The sequence below is a fragment of the Ptychodera flava genome, chromosome 21, assembly GCF_041260155.1.
Source record: "Ptychodera flava strain L36383 chromosome 21, AS_Pfla_20210202, whole genome shotgun sequence".
Taxonomy (NCBI): Eukaryota; Metazoa; Hemichordata; class Enteropneusta; family Ptychoderidae; genus Ptychodera; species Ptychodera flava.
The window spans coordinates 34,676,604-34,694,975 of record NC_091948.1 but is presented as its reverse complement, the minus strand read 5'-3'; the positions used below and the strand labels follow the sequence as shown (position 1 = coordinate 34,694,975).

At 35.2% G+C, this 18,372-nt stretch overlaps 1 protein-coding gene across 3 annotated transcripts in view; it reads left to right on the top strand.

Annotated features, from left to right (window-relative positions):
* Nucleotides 1–17,611, top strand: part of LOC139122100 (sodium/potassium/calcium exchanger 5-like) — a 33,667-nt gene extending 16,056 nt beyond the window's left edge. For 2 of the 3 annotated variants that reach the window (XM_070687488.1, XM_070687487.1), the window contains 7 exons: nt 6,671–6,754; nt 8,194–8,297; nt 8,730–8,830; nt 9,812–10,161; nt 11,212–11,454; nt 12,364–12,465; nt 12,610–15,848. In XM_070687488.1, the coding sequence (XP_070543589.1) occupies nt 6,671–6,754; nt 8,194–8,297; nt 8,730–8,830; nt 9,812–10,161; nt 11,212–11,454; nt 12,364–12,465; nt 12,610–12,935 (1,310 nt within the window). In that variant the 3' untranslated portion in view covers nt 12,936–15,848. Of the gene's footprint in view, nt 1–6,670; nt 6,755–8,193; nt 8,298–8,729; nt 8,831–9,811; nt 10,162–11,211; nt 11,455–12,363; nt 12,466–12,609; nt 15,849–16,805 lie in introns of those variants that run through there. The other variant, XM_070687489.1, reaches the window with a different exon arrangement.
* The last annotated feature ends 761 nt before the right edge of the window (nt 17,612–18,372 follow it).

The window sequence follows — 18,372 nt, the reverse complement described above, 5'->3', positions numbered from 1 at the left end:
CCCATAGACGTGTGTATATTTAAGCGAGGGTTTTTTCTCGATTATGTGCACACGTCTATAGGGCGAATAGTCCCAGAGTTGAAAAGACCACGAGTGACTGTGATCGCTTCGAGGGGGGAGAGATGATCCAAGCGTTTGTAGAGTGTCCCTATGTGATAGGAGAACAAAATAGCCGTATGCGATGAAATATGTCGAATTTATTGGCTTTATGCGTGAGAGACCAAACCGCTTCATACCTTCCCGCATTTTCCTTACTGTGGATTTGACATTCCGAGCACCTTGTAGTCTAGACCGTCGACCGTAGACCGTGTGTACGGTGTGCGTGCTTGGCCGGAGCTCCCTATGGCCCATAGTAATAGTATGGGTATATTCAGAGCTAGCTGCCGTGTAACGCCCGAAACACACAGCACGGTACGCAGGGCTAGCTGCTGCAGAGACCGGGGCTTCCAGGTTTCATGTCATAAGCGATATCCCCAGGGATGGGCAGTTTTTATAAGCTACTATAGACTAAAGTCTATAGAAGCTATTGGGATGGGTATCCGTCCGGCGTCAGTCTGTATGTATGTATGTATGTATGTCCGTTTGTGAGGCGTCCGTCCACTCAAATATCTTGAGAACCGCAGTACTTACTGATTTGGTATTTGTTGTGTAGATGAAAAATATGATTTTGAGAAACTTTTTTTTTTAATTTTTACCTCCCATTTGCCATACATATATGGCAATGGGAGGTCATATGGTTGAAAAAAGTCTGTATGTGAGATGTCTGTCTGTATGTATCTGTGTATGTATGTATGTATGTATGTATGGATGGATGTCTGTCCGTCCAACGCAAAAACTCAAAAAGCGCTGCACGTATTGAGCTGATTTTTGGTGTAGTGATGCCATATATGATGTAGATGTGCCGTTCTTAAAATGAACTTTTTAGGCCCATAGATATGCAAATGAGGTAGAAAAAAAAGCGAAAATGGTCAAAAATCAATAACTCAGGAACTATCTGATCATTGTCATATTTGGGTTTTAGGTACCTTGGGCCCAACTCATTTAAGATATAGATTTGATGTCAATATTTGATGCTCTCTATTTTTAATGATTTTTTTCTTTTTTTGCCATTTTAGTAAAAAATCTTTTCCTCTTAAACCAATGGTTGGATCGCTTTAAAATTTGGCGTGCAGGTACCTTGTGAAAACTCAAAATAGAATTCATCAAAATTATGACACAATTTGCATATTTGTATTTTTGGGCAATTTTTGCCATGTTTGGTTAAAAAAATCTTCTTTGAAACTGTGTATGCCATTACTTTCTAATTGGGTGTGCAGGTTCCTAGGAGTGACCTGAAGATTACTCTGTGAACTCAAGCTGAAATTTGTCCTTTTTGTCATGCTTTCAAATTTGGTACATAGGTGAAATGTATTAGGTCATTCATTCAAAGTCAAGTACTGCCTGTGTGAATGAGCAGATTATGATTGTGCTGTTCCAGGCTGTGGTGCTATTTATAGGAATGATGCAATGTTAGACGGTAATTGATGTTTTAACTGAATTTGACTTACATTGTATGTAACTCCTGTACTGTATAAACCCTATCAGTTCACCCAGAAAAAAATAATTAATATAATTTTAAATAATTGAATTAATGAGGATATCAACAAAGCCAAAATAATTTTAGTGTAGAATTATTAGAATGTTCAACTTTTTTGACAGTTCATGGTGAAATGCTTACCATCTTGGAGGATTAAAACATGTAAAGGCAACTTTCCTGAATCCCAACTTTGACATATTCTGAACCGTCATATCTTTTTGCTCTGTATGTTATCTAAAAGAAATTGCTCATAATAGTTTGTCATGGTAGGTTGGTCAAATAAATAGAGATAGAGAAAGTTGCAATTTCCATTTATGGTTGACTTGGTAAAGATAAAATAAAATTACTTTTTGAGGAAAAAATAGAGTGATCAATTAAAAGAGTGGTCAAAGTAATGGTTTTTATCTGGTAAAGCTGGACTGTAAGATTCCTCATGTGCTATTTATAGCAATTATGCAATCTGTGTAAACAGTGCAATGAAAGTGTTATATGATTCCTTATAATGCTTTTGATGACCTTGAACTTCTTACATGTAAGTTGCAAACATTTGTCTCTTCTGTGTGCTTTCTCTGAGTACCTACAAGCTAAACTTATTCAACAGAACTTACTTGCAATGTTAATTTGAAAGTTAAAATGTGCTTGGTTAATAGGATGAAAATACTAATAAAGATAACTGGCTGAAGATTCTTTATAACCTGACAGATATGCTGTTTTTTATGACGTAAATGTTGATAAGCAAGTCTTGTTTACTTTAATTGAATGTAATTAACTCTCATTTATATTATTATAAGCAGTAGTATCAAGTTGATCAAGCTAATATTGACAAGTTGGGTGGCTGTTGGAGGTTAAAAGCTGTAAAAATAACTGTATGCATGTCTATCTGTTTATCTGTCTGTCTGTCTGTAGACCCGCATTTTTTGGAGGGTCTATGGTGTCTGTATGTATGTATGTATGTATGTATGTATGTATGTTAGTTATTATGTGCGGATGTATGTCTGTCAACATTAAAACCTCCTAAATCGCAGCGCCTACCATCTTAGTATTTGGTGGACAGGTGCATCGAGGGGTGGAGATGTGAATTTGTTGAAATAAACATGTCAAAGTCAAAAATATGCAAATGAAGGGGAAAAAAGGAAAAATCCTGCAAATTGCTAAAACTTTGTAACAACTGGCCAGATTTGGTTGAAACTTGGTAGGCAGGCTCTTTATAGTGACTTAAGTTCCACTTCTTCAAATTGTGGTGAAATTTTGAAAGTTGTATTTTTTGGGCGATTTTCCCGTTTCTTGTCAAAAAATCTTTTCTGAAAGCACTCATCCCATTGCCTTGAAAACTTGTTTGTATGATCCTAGGGTTGACCTTTGTCAGATTTGTTCAAATTGTAGTGAAATTTTAATATTTGTATTTTTGGGGCAATTTTTCCCATTTTTTGTCAAAAAATCATTTTCTCCCAAAGTATTCGTTGGATTGCAGTAAAACATGATAGTCTTGATCCTAGGGTTGTTTTCTGTCAGACGTGTAAATGTCATTATTAGGTGGAGCATTTCATATTGCTGGGGTATAAGATTAATTTGGACTTGCAATGGAATTTTCTTAGTCAACCTGTAAGAATGCAATGTCATGTGTATACTAGTGGTTAGTATCGCTGCAAAATGGGAGGACAGTGTCATTGACACTATTTTTTGATATTGTTGAAAATAGGCAAATTAATGCCAAAAAAAGTGTTTTTGGTAAAAAATCTTCTTCTTCATAACCGCTGGTCAGATAGCTTTGTTATTTGGTATACAGGTCCCTAGGGATAACCCAACTTAGATTTGTTCAGATTGTGATGAAATATGCAATTGTGTATTTTTAAGGAATTTTTTTGTCATTTTTGGTCAAAGTTTGACTTACATTGTATATAATTCTTTTACTGTATAAACCCTATCAATTCACCCAGAAAAAAATAATTAATATGATTTTAAATAATTGAATTAATTAGGAAATCATCAAAGCCAAAATAATTTTAGTGTGGAATTATCAGAAAGTTCAACTTTTTTTGACAGCTCATAGTGAAATGCTTACCATCTTGGAGGATTAAAACATGTAAAGGCAACTTTCCTGAATCCCAACTTTGATATATCCTAAAAGTCATTTATTGTGCCCTGTATGTTATCTAAAAGAAATTGCTCATAATAGTTTGTCATGAGAGGGTGGTCAAATAAATAGAGATAGAGAAAGTTCTAATTTCCATTTATGGTTAACTTGGTAAGGATAAAAGAAAATTACTTTTTGAGGAAAAAAATGGAGTGGTCAATTAAAGAGTGGACAAAGTGATAGGGTTTTTATGGTAAAGCTGGGCTGTAAGATTCCTCATGTGCTATTTATAGCAATTATGCAATCTGTGTAAACAGTGCAATGAAAGTGCTACATGATTCCTTATAATGCTTTTGATGACCTTGAACTTCTTAAGTTTCAAATATTTGTCTCTTCAGTGTGCTTTCTCTGAGTACGTACAGTCTCAACTTATTCAACAGAACTTACTTACAATGTTAATTTGAAAGTTAAAATGTGGTTGGTTAATAGGATGAAAATACTGATATTAAAAGATAACCAGCTTAAGATTCTTTATAACCTGACAGATATGCTGTTTTTTTATGAGTCAGACGTAAATCTTGATTTAAGCAAGTCTTGTTTACTTTAATTAGAATGTAATTAACTCTCATTTATTTGCTATTATAGACTAATACATGTGTGATGAAATATGCAAATCTGTATTTTTATGGAATTTTTTCCATTTTGGTCAGGCCATCCTGAAATGAGCTATCAAAGATATCCACCTTCTTCATCAATACATGTGTCACAAAAGGTTATTCTCTACATAACACAGCAGAGCTCTGTCAACTGTTGAGTTGCTTGTTTTTTCAAAACCGCTGGTCAGACAGCTTTAATATTTGGTTTACATGTCCCTAGGATGACCTTAGTGAGATAATTTCATACAGTCAGGAAATACTTACTTTTGTATCCATGTCTATAGTAGCTTCAGGGACTTTGGCCCTATGTTTTATCAGTGTCAACGGGCACATGCGCTTCGACCATTGCTTCTTCTGGTACCTCCATGGCGTCGCGAAGCACAGGTGTTCTGTTGACTGGGTAGTTTGTAAAACTTTAGTGTAGTTTATGCTACGTTCGGATGTTCTGTTCCGCGTAGCCTTACCACCATAAGCCCTAGCCCTGCGTACCGGGCCGTGCTGTGTGTCCGGGGAACACACAGCACGGTACATTACGCAGGGCTAAACGAAGCCCCTGCACGATTCATGTATTAAGGGCTTCGAGAAGCGACGATCGAAGCTCCTGTGTCCACGGGCAGGACGACTTCGCTGGCCCGAGGTGTTTATTCGGGCAGGGACCAAGCTCTGTATGGCACGGCTGTGTTATACCGGCCTTCCAGTCCCACCACTATTAGCTGCTGTACTCAGGTGCAGCATATGGCGCGTAAACTTGAAAAATTCAGTGAGTGGGTTCAGAAATCGCCAAGCCGAATGTGGATGACCAGTGGAAAAATTGGGCCAGTGGTGTAAGAAATCGGATGTTAATTTTGGCATGCATGTGGGCGGGGAAGAAATTTCATTATTGTCAGTGGGTGGCGAGAAAATTTTTGACAGTGGGTACCAGATAATATACCACAGGGAAGACCAGAGATACTGGTGGGCAGTGGGCATCAGAATTCAGTGGGGGGTACATTTTCGATGTATGCCAGTGGGAGGGCAGTTACCAACAGCTGTATTCTCCCCTCCAAATTTTAGGTCAAGGTCAAAAATAATAAAATTAGTAAATCGGCCTCAAAACATGTTTTGTGATGATTTTGCGAAATTGATTAAATTCACCAGTTGTCAGCACATGACTATATACCTGGATATTTGGGTCGGACGGTGGTGGGCAAAGATGGGTCCACCTGAGTGGGTCTCTCATTTTGTTCAACAAATTGCTAATATCTTCAGAAAAATAATTTAGAGTGTGCAAGTTTGAATAAAGCAGATCAAGTTACCGGAAACAGTTTTGTTTCTGTGCTTTAATTTCAGCTTCATAAGCTTTTTACCTACTTTTTTCAGCTATCGGGGATCAGTAATGCTTGTATTAGGGTAGATGATTCGTCTAGAATAGTCAGTACGTGTCATAAAGCTCTGAAACAAATTGGCATTAATTGGATGAATTAGAAATGGCGATTTAATTTAATTTGGATTTATAACTTGTCAAATTTAACTAATATGTGCAGGATTTTGAGATATGTCTTAAAAATAACTATAAAGGGAGAACAATTTGATTGTGGAAGAAGAGATTTAGGGAGGAATTGGAACAATGGGCAAGTACATGGAAAAGAAATAAACTAATAAAGATTAATGTGGGGATATTAACCCTTTCACCACCATGGTTTGACCCAAACCTATTGTTATCAATGGTGATTGTGGACCTGTTTACAGGGAATTGGGGGTGAAGAGGTTAAAGGAAAAAAAAACATTGGCTCATAGTATGGTAATGTATGTACCAGTACAATACTGTAATCCATAATCTGGAAATGAATGCCATCTTAGGTTAAATTGCAATAGGTTTCAACATCTGTAGTGGTAGTTCTACATTTGTTCACAAAATTGCTGACAAATTAGAAATATGCTAATTTTCTGTGGATAATGCCACAGAAATCATTATGTCACATTACTTGGGGAAAGGTACATGTAGAGGTGTAGTGTAGCAGGGTGGTTATCTTCTGCAGGATCTTAGGAAAGTGATGTAACTTTTCATTCTTATGAACTCCAGTGTTTTCTCTGCATGTTAACTGAAGGGGCAATCAAGTTCTGCCCTTTCCATCAAAATTAGGGGCAGACTTGACATTTTAGGGGCAAAAACAACAGCAAATTCACAGGTCACTACACTATGCGCTTTGGTCACCATCATATGGACGTATTTGCTTGCTGTGTTTTGTGCATGATTTTTGCTCTGTCAGTAACTTATAAATTGCAGAAAATGGCTCGAAATGCTCAATTTGCGCAATAGTGCAGTCAAGAGAAAACCCTAGAACTCCATGAGATTTTCATGATCCTTTCTGTTTTACCATATAGGGCTTCATCTGCAGAGTGATGTTGCTGGTGCAACTTTTATGGCAGCAGGAAGCTCTGCTCCAGAGCTATTCACATCAGTCATAGGTAATACTTTGACCCTAAGTCAAAGGTAATACTTTGACCTTAAATCATAGGTAATACTTTGACCCTAAGTCATAGGTAATACTTTGACCCTAAGTCATAGGTTATACTTTGACCCTAAGTCATAGGTAATACTTTGACCCTAAGTCATAGGTTATACTTTGACCCTAATGTTTCACTTTCATAGTGTTTAATGCATAATATTCTATTGCATAGTGTATAGTGCACCAGTATATATTGCATAGTGTATCAGTATGCCAACAGGCAAGAAGACATTGCAGAGTTCATTTTCTACATTAAAGGTTTATATACGGTATTTCAGACTCTCAAACCAGTAGTACGCTTTTTTAAATCTCTCTCTATGTCATCAAATACCGTACAGATACTCAGTCGTATTAATTCTATATTGATGTTAATTCAAAATTTGTCAACGAATAGTCACAACAAACATTCTCAGTTTGTCATTGAGGAAGTCAGAGATGAAATAATGAATTTCTCATTACTATTGGGATTAGTGTATGGTAATTAAGTTGGAAAGTTTCAATCAAAGCAATAATTGAGATACTAGAGATGTTATCCCTTTCAAGGTCATATAATTATTTGAATTCTAGAGGATTATTGGCAGTTTAGCCTAGGTCATACATCTGTACAAAAGAGGCCATACTGGAAAATTATGCAGATTTACATTTATAGGCAAAACTTTTTGTTATGAGAGTAATAAAATTAATGATTTCAATATTTCAGTTCTTTTGAAACCCCAAATAAATAAAACACTATATAACCAGCAGAAAATGAACCACACACATTATTAGCATCAAATATACTTTTCATTCATTATTTCTAGTACTGTTCTTTATGTCAACACTTTCATAGTAATACGTTAACTGCATTATGCAAATCAGACAAACTGCTGTCGGAAATACTGGTGTAGCAATTCTGTGAAATTCATGGCTAAAAAACTGCAAGCATTCTACACATAGAGTAATGACAGCAAGAGCCAATATTGACACTATAGCTATTAGAAAGCAGAAGTAACAGAAAACAGTGCTGGTAGTTAAGGAAAAATTTTAATTAAAATATATTTACTGGCAGACAATGGGTCATTTGTTAGTTTAAAATCTATTTTGTAATGAAGTATTTTTCGAATTCTTCCTAATATGTAAAATATTGTATTATTTAATTCATAAAAAATGTGTTATACACATATGACTTCAATATTTATTTAATAAATATTGTTAAAGAATGAAAGTAGTCTGATATTTGACAGCAGTGCTGTTTGCAAGGTGAATCACCAGCCACTCATTAGAAACAGCAGATATATGATTGTGTAGAATTTTACAAGATACAGTCAGTTCAGCTCACTAGAGTGAAGGAAGGAGATTACTGTAAGCAGTATATTTGGCCAATAGTAAATTGTTGAATGTTTTGTTTCATTCATCTAGGTGTATTTATCACTAAAGATGATGTTGGTATTGGAACTATAGTAGGCTCTGCAGTCTTTAATTTACTTTGCATATTGGCTTTGTGTGGTCTTCTGGCTGGAATGGTAGGTTTTGTCTTCATTCATATATCTCTAAATTTTTCTCAAGTTATGATTGCAGTTCTATTGAAACAAAGAAAACAAGTCAGGTTTTAAGTTGAAGTCAGGCTAACTTGTCTGTTTATTTGAACTTGAATTCCAAAAAGTGTTGATTTGGTCATGATTATAGCTAGGCTGAGTTTACAGGAATCACAGAGTGATCACAGCACTGTGTTTCCTTGCTTTTGACCAACAGTCACAAGAGATAAAAAGTGATAACATAAATGAAAACATCGAGTGTTAGAGCTTGACATCTTCAATTTGTCATGTCAATTTGTATCAACAGATGAACTCATTTCATTGTCATGTTATCTTTGCAGTCATATTGGAATGACAATAAACTCATCTGTCATATTGGAATGACAATAAACTCATGTGTCACACATTACATCACAACAGGTGATTGAGCTTAGCTGGTGGCCATTGTTGAGAGATACTACTTATTACCTGATAAGTATTATCGCCCTAGCAACGGTGATGGCAGATGAAATAGTTCATTGGTAAGTAAATTCATGACACATTTTGCATATTCACTGATTTGTAAAGCTGAAACCAAATATCCCGATATCATAAACTATTCTATACTCCATTTGAAGTGCATATGTTCCAATCACTCAATTCACTTGGCAAAGTAAATTGTCAACAGAGCTAAATTTGGAAGATATGACCTTTCAGTCAGTGCAGTTTCACATTAATTGTAGAACAATGAATCTATTGTAGAAAGAACCAATCAGTGAAATAACTTGACAGACTGTGTTGCCTACATGTGTGAAACAAATCAATCATGCGAATCTTTTGCTACAAGAATTAGACACATCAGCTGATTTCCCAGCATTGTATACACACTCAGCTGTAATAGATGTGAATTTTGCTGTAGCTACCAACCTCCATGTTAGTCATCATATTCTGTCTGAAGCGTGTTCAACACAGGAAGATTTAATTGTGCATAAATTGTACAATAAGATAAATTGACAGTCATACAACAACACTGTGTAAAACACATGAAAAGTTGATATGTACTTGGACTTTTTTGACAATCATAGGGTTACAGAAAGTCAACTGATATGGAATTTGTCAAAGTGGATCAACTCCTGTTGTCTGCCTTGTTAAAGCTGCAATACAGTGTGGTGAAAGCCTAAACCTGTTTCATCTTCAATTTGATGCAAATCTCAAAGTGTATGATATTGGGTTCAGTTCAGGATACTACAATTTGATGACAATATTACTACTATTTGTGTACAATTGAACACGTAGCAGGAACAGATAACTGGTGGAGATAAATCAGTACACCACAAAATAGTTATGAGAACTTCCATGGTTTCTTAAAGCAATTGAGAGAAAATGCAAATTAAATTTTATCAATGTTGGAATCACTCAGCATTATTGTAAAACTTGTACATCATCAGAAATCTATTAAAATGATGTGCTCTTCCCCCGGCTCAAGTTTCCTTCATTTGCTGTTTTCTTCTTCATTGTTACAGGTATGAAGCAGCATCACTCTTGGTACTTTATATAATTTACATAGTTGTGATGTACTTTAATGAAAGATTAAGTAACATTGCCATGGAAAAAGTCAGGCTTTGGAAACACAAGTACCACAAAGTATCAGTTGAGGAAAAGAGCCCTCTAGTGGCAGAATCATTTCATAGGACTTCAAAAGGCACTGAAAACAAAAATCATGAGGAGATAGAAATGGAAAATACAACGATGAAAGGTGTGATAAAACCATATTGTACTGAGGGCAATCATTCTGAGGAAAGTGTGCCACTGACAAATGGAAATGGGAGTTTTGTTAATACAGAAAAAGACAACCCTGAAGAAACTATGCAAGGTATGTCAGTACTATAGAACAGCTATGATGAACAAATCCTAGTTTCCTATCTGACAGAATCACTATATTCACATTAGTAATAATTCTCCAGGTGTTATTTTTATCACGTTTTGAATTGTGAAAAATTTTAGTGGGAGTTTATCAAAATAATTACATAAGGCCAGGAAGAAATTGTACCGAAGCCACTTCGCCTCTACTCACTGAAGCAAATTTGGAATTATTTTTGAAATAATGGTGAATATATTACTTCAATTGTTTTACTTTTCAGGCAATTTTGTTGAGCATGTGTAAATGCTCAGACTTTGTTCTGTCAACACTGCCTGTTTATGTAATATCTCTATTATTGTGGAGAGATTGTCAACACTGCCTGTTTATGTAATATCTCTATTATTGTGGAGAGATTGTCAATTCTAGACTCCAAGCCATGAGTAATGATATAACTGGGGGAATTTGGCTGATTTATAAATTCTATACTTTACAAAATTATCTGGGGAGCAATATTTTTTTTTCTCTGGCTTAACAGACTCAAGATATGAGAATTGAACATATTTTCTATCGGTAATGTAATATTCAATTTTTGTATTGACTGCAGTAATATTTTGTATGCCATAAAACCTTCATCTTTTTTAAACTGTTTTACATGGACGTATATGTATGTGTAAAAGTTAGAAAGAGATGATAGATCCATAATACTGCCGCTATATGTATGATGTATCACATTTAACTCTTATAAACCCTTGGGAAAATACACACACACACACACACACACACACACACACACACACACACACACACATATATATGTGTGTGTGTGTGATCCTATTAAAATATGTGCTTACTTTCTCTCAATCACTAAATTTGAATTTACTGTAGTGAGTGGCATATAGTCCATGTTGTTTCCTTAATCAAGAAAAGTTGTTGTCTTTGTTTCAAATACACAGCTTCCAAACCAATGCTTCAATGGAAAATTAATTATCTGATGCTGTTATTTCTAAAAATGACTGGTACTTTGACCTACGACATGATATTCTGACACATTTTGATTTTCAGATAGCACTAATAAGGCTCCTGTTGATGAAACTATGGAATCCAGTTCTCCCTTTCGTCTTCCTGAAGGTTTCACCAAAAAAATGTTATGGGTGTTTAGTCTTCCAGTCTATGGATTACTCTTTGTGACAGTACCGGATTGTAGAACTCAACGTTGGAAGAGCTGGTATCTGCTCACCTTCATTATATCTATACTGTGGATTACAGTGTTTTCATATGTGTTGGTATGGATGATTACACTGATAGGTAAGTGTTTTGAAAGACAATGAACTCTGGAAATCTTGTGAATGAATTCACAGTCCTGAATGTAACTGAATACTTATTTCACAGTCCTGAATGTAGACTGAAAGATTCCGTCGCGTGCGGGCGCTCCGGCGCACTGTGACCTATGACCCTTTACGACCCTTTGGTAAAGTGTCGTAGGTCGCAGTGCGCCGGAGCGCCCACACACGACGGAATCTTTCAGTCTATCCTGAATATAACTGAATACTTATTTCACAGTCCTGAATGTAACTGAATACTTATTTCACAGTCAATGGAAATGATCTTTGTCTGCACCAAAATAATTGCTAACATCAGTAAATGTTTACTATTGCTATGGAAACAGTGTAATACCATGAATAAAAAATAACTCTGATGTTTACAAGATATTGATTATGTAATGCATAAAGACTAGTATACAATAAATGCAAACAATTAGTACTCTTTCTCCTTATACTGACAATCTTCTCTGTCATTTGATGTGAATTTTCTGTTTATATCTATCAAGCAAACCATGAAACTCATAATCTAAAAACCAAAAAGTTCTGGTCCTCACAACTTTCACTTCTAGTGTTGTATTGTGTTGTTGTTTTTAACTCACATTCGGCTATACCAATGTGAGTTTATCATATAAGCTGAAGTCGATGGCATCTCTATGTATGTTTTGTGTCATTTGACTTGTATCAATTCATACTGTGATGGCCGCACTGTTTGACAAAATACTGACATTCAACCATTCTGTTATTTGAAGTAGCTCTCATTGAAAATTATTACAGATGTTCATTAGGCTGTAAATTTAGTCAAGTACAGTGTATGCAAAAATTGTAGACACAGTATAGAGATCTTAATGGTGAGAGTCTTAAATTTGTCTTAATTTTCCCTTAATTTTATCAGGATACACACTAAATATTCCAGATGCAGTAATGGGATTGACAGTACTGGCTGCTGGTACCAGTGTACCTGATGCCTTAGCTAGTCTACTTGTAGCAAAGGATGGTGAGTTGTACACTGATGGGGGTTTTGGTTCATCTGTGAAACTTCCAATGTGATCTTTGTAGCTGTTAATTTAAAACTTCATTGCTTTTTCATTTTTAGCCGTAAGTGAATTCCCAAGCACTACAATGTTTTTTTCTTTTACAGGATATGGTAACATGGCAGTTTCCAATTCCATTGGTAGCAACATATTTGATGTTCTACTCTGTCTTGGTTTGCCATGGTTCCTCAAAGCTGCTTTTATGTCATCTGATACTGGCATTTACATCTATGGTAGAGGCTTGACATACACCACTCTCATGCTAATTGCAACAGTAACTATTTTATTGATTTCGATAGTTCTTAACAAGTGGCAACTTGATAAAAAGCTAGGTGTGATTTTCTTTGTTATCTATTGTTTATTTATGTCATTTGCTGTGATGTATGAACTGAATGTCTTTGGACCATTCAATCTACCAACCTGTCCTTTATAAATTAACCATTACTGCAGCTCACACATCCAAACAGTTTCTTTGAAAAATAGAATGTACTTTAGTCATTCTGCAGTGTCATTTTATTCACACTGCCTACTGATCCATGATTTGCTAAAATTGGTCATGTGAGAGGTCATGTGACACATTGCAGCTGAGATACTACAGATTGTTGTAACCTACTTTTAAATGATATCCTTTTAACTACTGAACCATGAAATAATCACATTATCCTGTGGCAGTGTTCACATGGTAAAGATCACACAGGCATGTTTTGTCACAATTCATGAATATCTGAAATCAGTTGAACTGTTTTTCAGAATTATCACATATAGCCTGATGGCCAACTGAAATTAAACTATCATGATCAGTTCATTGATTGTTGAAAAACCTGACAAATCATGTTGGCATCAATACAGTATACATGTAGGATTGAACATCCTAAATGACATATCTGTATAGTGTAGATTACAATAAATGGCTACGAGAAACGTCACAATGTTATGAATACTTGTTTTAGTATTGTAAATGATTTTTCACAACTGAAAACAAGCAGTTTTTAGATATCTGTTTCATTAAATTTTGATGTTGTGCAAAGCGGAAAGCAAAGGGCAAAGGATGCATTTTGTAAGACTGAGAGAAATTATCGGTTGCAAACATTACAACCGTCTGTGCTGTCACTAACTGTAAAATGTCAGCTCTGTTTAAACTTGTCAGCTGTAATGAGCAATGACATCTCTGTTGTCCTCTAAATTGTTCTACTGTCTAATTTTTGTTGTCTCCAAAAGTTACTGAAAAATTTGTACAGTTACGAAAAAAAACTATATCATAACAACTGATAATTATGAAAATCAAAATTAGTGCAACGCTGTGGAATAAAAGATGCATATTAGATGTACGTTACTCACTCCAGACATGCGTATTATCTCTTGACAAAGTATTACTGTGTTGTGCAAGCTGAAATCTAAGACACAGAAAGTGATTGAATTACATCTGTCAACAAATTCAAGACAGTTATGAAAAGAAGGGAAGAAATAACACCTTGAAATCATTCACCATTAGTCTTGATGGAATCTGGCAATTTGTAAGATTGTAATCAGATTAATATAACTTTAAATGTTTAATGTTAAACCATAATTTTTGACATGAAATTATAATTTTCTTAAACATAACAAAGTACACACAAAGTATGGCACAGTTGACATGGTGGGATTTCAATCCTTGAATTGGATTATATACCCTGTGTGAGTTATGAACATGTTTATTGATGTAAGACATCTGGTGATTAGAATCAGTTTCTGTAATTTATCTGCATCAGTTTACATCTGTTATGTATTGTCCCATTCAATCATGTTTCTATAATCTTGAAATGCAAATGTGCAGATACTGGTACACATTGGATTACTTGATGCTGATCAAAGGAGCAAGTGCTTTTAGCACATGAAAACATATCAAGGAAATATATACTTTTCAAATAACATATCAAATTTTCTATGAAAAGATAGGATGAAATCACTTTGCAGTATTCATATAGATGAAATATTAGAAAAGCATCACCAAATGACTGTGATCTACTGTACCAGTAAATAGTTAGGATTATATGACCAAGAATATCTATTACATTCAAAAAGTTATTTTTGTACACTCATAGAAATGATTACAAAGTGTTTGTAACACATCAGCATATACATATATAGACTGCTTGTCCAATAGCTATCAAATATGTATTTTAAAATCCTGGGAATAATCTCATTGAGGCTTAACCAAATGATGGTGAAATTTGCATAATTTATGTTAATTTATGTTATTTTTAAGGAAATTTTCTCTGTTCTTGGTCAAATATCTTATCTGATATCACTGGTGCAACAGTGACATGCAGCTTCTCAGAGCCATGTATCATAGGGATAGCTTTGTTTTGGTTGAAAATTAAAAAGTGAAAACCTGTGAATTTATTGTGATTTTTTTTAAGTAACAAAGGAGCCTCCAGAGAGATTCTCCAACTTGCTGTAAAACACTGGAACTGTAATTGTCACCAAAGATGCAAGAAAACTGTTAGATGATATTGCAGTGGAGGTTGAATGGCTAACCAGCGTCCATAGTGACATGATTATGATGCTGATCAGACACTCTGACATAACATACCGGTACATTCATTGTATTCAACGTAGCCACAATAAGCTTTACCTCCATTCCATTCATTCTAACAGACACTGCCAACAGTCAATGGTGTAATTTAGGAGTTTCATAGCCTTCAACACTGCACTGTAATACCAAGTCTGAAATAGTAGTATGGGCTAGCTCTTTCTCTTAATTTTTGTGTCCAAGTAAGCAAAAGTTAAGGTTAGAACAAGCAGATGTCTAGATTTTTTTCATGAAATCTAACTTGCTTTTGGTCAAAAACTTAATCTGTTATGTGAAAAGTAGATTGTGTGGCATTATGAGTATTACATATCAGGAATTGTCTAAGCTACAGTGTAGATATATTTATCATCTATGCACTTACAGGTTGTACTCTTGTCTGTTGTAGTGTATACAACAATTTACTATTAGTTAGAAATACTGCCCAAGCTCAAAAATTAAAAATACTATAAAATTTACATGATTACATATAACATATCAAAATGTTAGTGTTCATTAAAGAAACCAATATGAACTCTCTTCCCCATAAACTGTGTTGGATTATTTATCATATCAAAGGAAATTATCAACAATATAAAATATTGGTCAGCGTAGCTATTAGTCCAGTCTGCCAATGCTATATGACAATTTATTTACACAAAACCTTCGTAAAACTTTATGTAAATTATTGTGGATTAAGTTATGAGTATTTCTTCAAGCATTGGTTCAATGCTACAGTTTTCAAGTAGTGTGTATTGTTCAGATGTGGATAATAAAGTATGTCAGTGATATCAGAGACTTGGTGTGCCTTCTGTACACAGCGCCCTCTTTAGGAAAGTGTGCGAATACTAGTATACACAGTATCCAGCTTGTCAACTCAGCCCCTATGGTTGTAAAGTGCATTGTTATTGTTGAAAACTGACTTCTGGTCTGGACTAGAATTCAAATGTAAACAATATTCATGCATTTTACACATATAGACGCTAAAGTTGACAAGCTAAATAGAGGGTGTTTCAACATTCTTTGGGGAGTAGAAGAAGAAGTTGCAATTGATTTATAAAATAAAAATAGTGAAAAAACCATCGAAAGTTAACAGCAGTTGGGCTTTAAGTAAAATATAATGATTTACAATTCTCCTATGGTCCGTGGCTAAGAACGGCCAAGTGAAATTCTTATTCATTTTGAGACAATTTTTCGCGTTTTTGACGTTATTTTGAATAACAAATTGATATGGAACAATTACATCTGAGAATGCAGGGTGAATCTGGAACTAATAATTTTTTATGATGATTTCGATTTTTGTGTTTGATACTCCGATCACGAAAAGTGTTCCATATGCTATCAATGGTGTTCCAGCTTATTTTAAAGTTTAGGTAAAACCCGTCCTCATTACAATTTTACTGAGATCAACATAAAGATCAAGAAATTAATGCAGTACGTGCGCCCAAAATTGTGCATTCTGATAATTTTGAAAAGGTCGCCTGAAAGTTTTTTATCAAACATTTGCGCCTTTATCCCAGTCACAAATGGCTAGAGCAAAGCGGCGCGACGTTCACTCACGTCGAGTTATTGTAATTCTTGCATTCTTCTCGAACATCTCATTGGTTTGAACATGCTGTCTCATACGACTTCTATACATAGAACTACGCAGCATAAGTTCTGATCAAGTATACTTTTCAGTTCACGATATTGATAAAGACACTGCCTGACCCTGTGACCTTAGATAACCCTGAACTGTTTTATGCCATAACCTAGGACAGCTGACGAACAGAAACAGTCTGATTCACAAGTGGGTAATTTTCAACGTTACTTGAAGGGTGATGAATAGCACCGTATCTTCTCAACTCCTCATGCTTCTTTCCAAAATTCCGCTCATAAATGGACACCGAGCCCCACAATGTAGAAGACACGGAGCACCACAATGTAGAGGACACGGAGCACCACAATGTAGAGGACACCGAGCACCACAATGTAGAGGACACCGAGCACCACAATGTAGAGGACACCGAGCACCACAATGTAGAGGCCAAAATAGTCAAGAACTAATACTACAAAAATAAGAAAAAGATACTTATCAAAAACTAATAAATATATATATATATTAATATAAGATATAACTGTATGCAGAATATGAAACGTGGGGTAATCTTAAAAATATCTGTTTCTTGGATAAATGTTGTGAGGTATATCATGCTATCTGTATTGCTCATTATGTAGCGAAATTTGGCTTGCAAATCTCAGTTGTTGAAGTTTTCATTGTTGACTGCTATCGAGTCTAACAATTTTTGTCGTGATTGTGTATGACATGGACAACACATGATATAATGAAATTCGTCCTCAACTGAGTTGGTATCACACCTATTACAAATTCTGTCCTCAGCTTTTAGTTTTGGTCTCATGTGTCTACCTTTCTCAATCATCAGATTATGGTCACTTATTCTCAGCTTGGTAATGTATTTTCTGTCATTTTTATCCTTGATACAGCTTAAATATCCGTTTTAAACTTTCTATAAATGCGTAATTTTTTATTCTCTCCTGATGATGTCTTTTTGCATTAACTTCATTTTTCCATTTTAAAATGTAGTCATTACTTATCTTATGTTAAGTTTTTCACACTATGTTTATCATTTTGCCAAAAACTACCAACACTCTCCAATCCTGTAATTTCTTGCATTGCAGTTGCCCAGGCCATGTTATTGTTAGTAAAAAATACCATCACCTCATGGTGGTGCACTCTGAAAAGAACAGAAAAGCAGGTAAACAGAAATAACAATAAGACATTGAATCAATTTGGAAACTACGAAAAGAAGTGACAGTGACCAATCAGAGGCAGAGGTACACCCTAACGAAGATGATGACGACATCAGGATCAATGATATTCACAGCAGATCAAGTATTGAAGTACGCTATACAGAAGGTCATAGAGAAGAACAGACTCTCGGGGAACACCTTTCACTATGCTGTTATTGTCAACAGAAAGTGTGTGGATGCACAAGTAACTATAGTTGTAATTTAAGATTGAATTAAATTTCAGATTGCACTTGCTGCAGATGCATGTATGTGTATGGACACTTCGAGCAAACACGAGGGCACCATTTGCCTGAAATATTATCTCTTCAGTCGAGTCTCTTTTACAAGTCGCTATGATATCAGATCTAAGATGTAATTTGTACAAACCCTCACACACACCTGTGAATGACTGAAAAGTCGCTAGATCTGTTCCTCCTGGGTCCTAATTTACCACTCAACATGCACATTGATATCAAGAAAATATTTTTCCCTTAATGTCTCTCTGATCTTTTCCCGTGATTTTTGGAGGGGT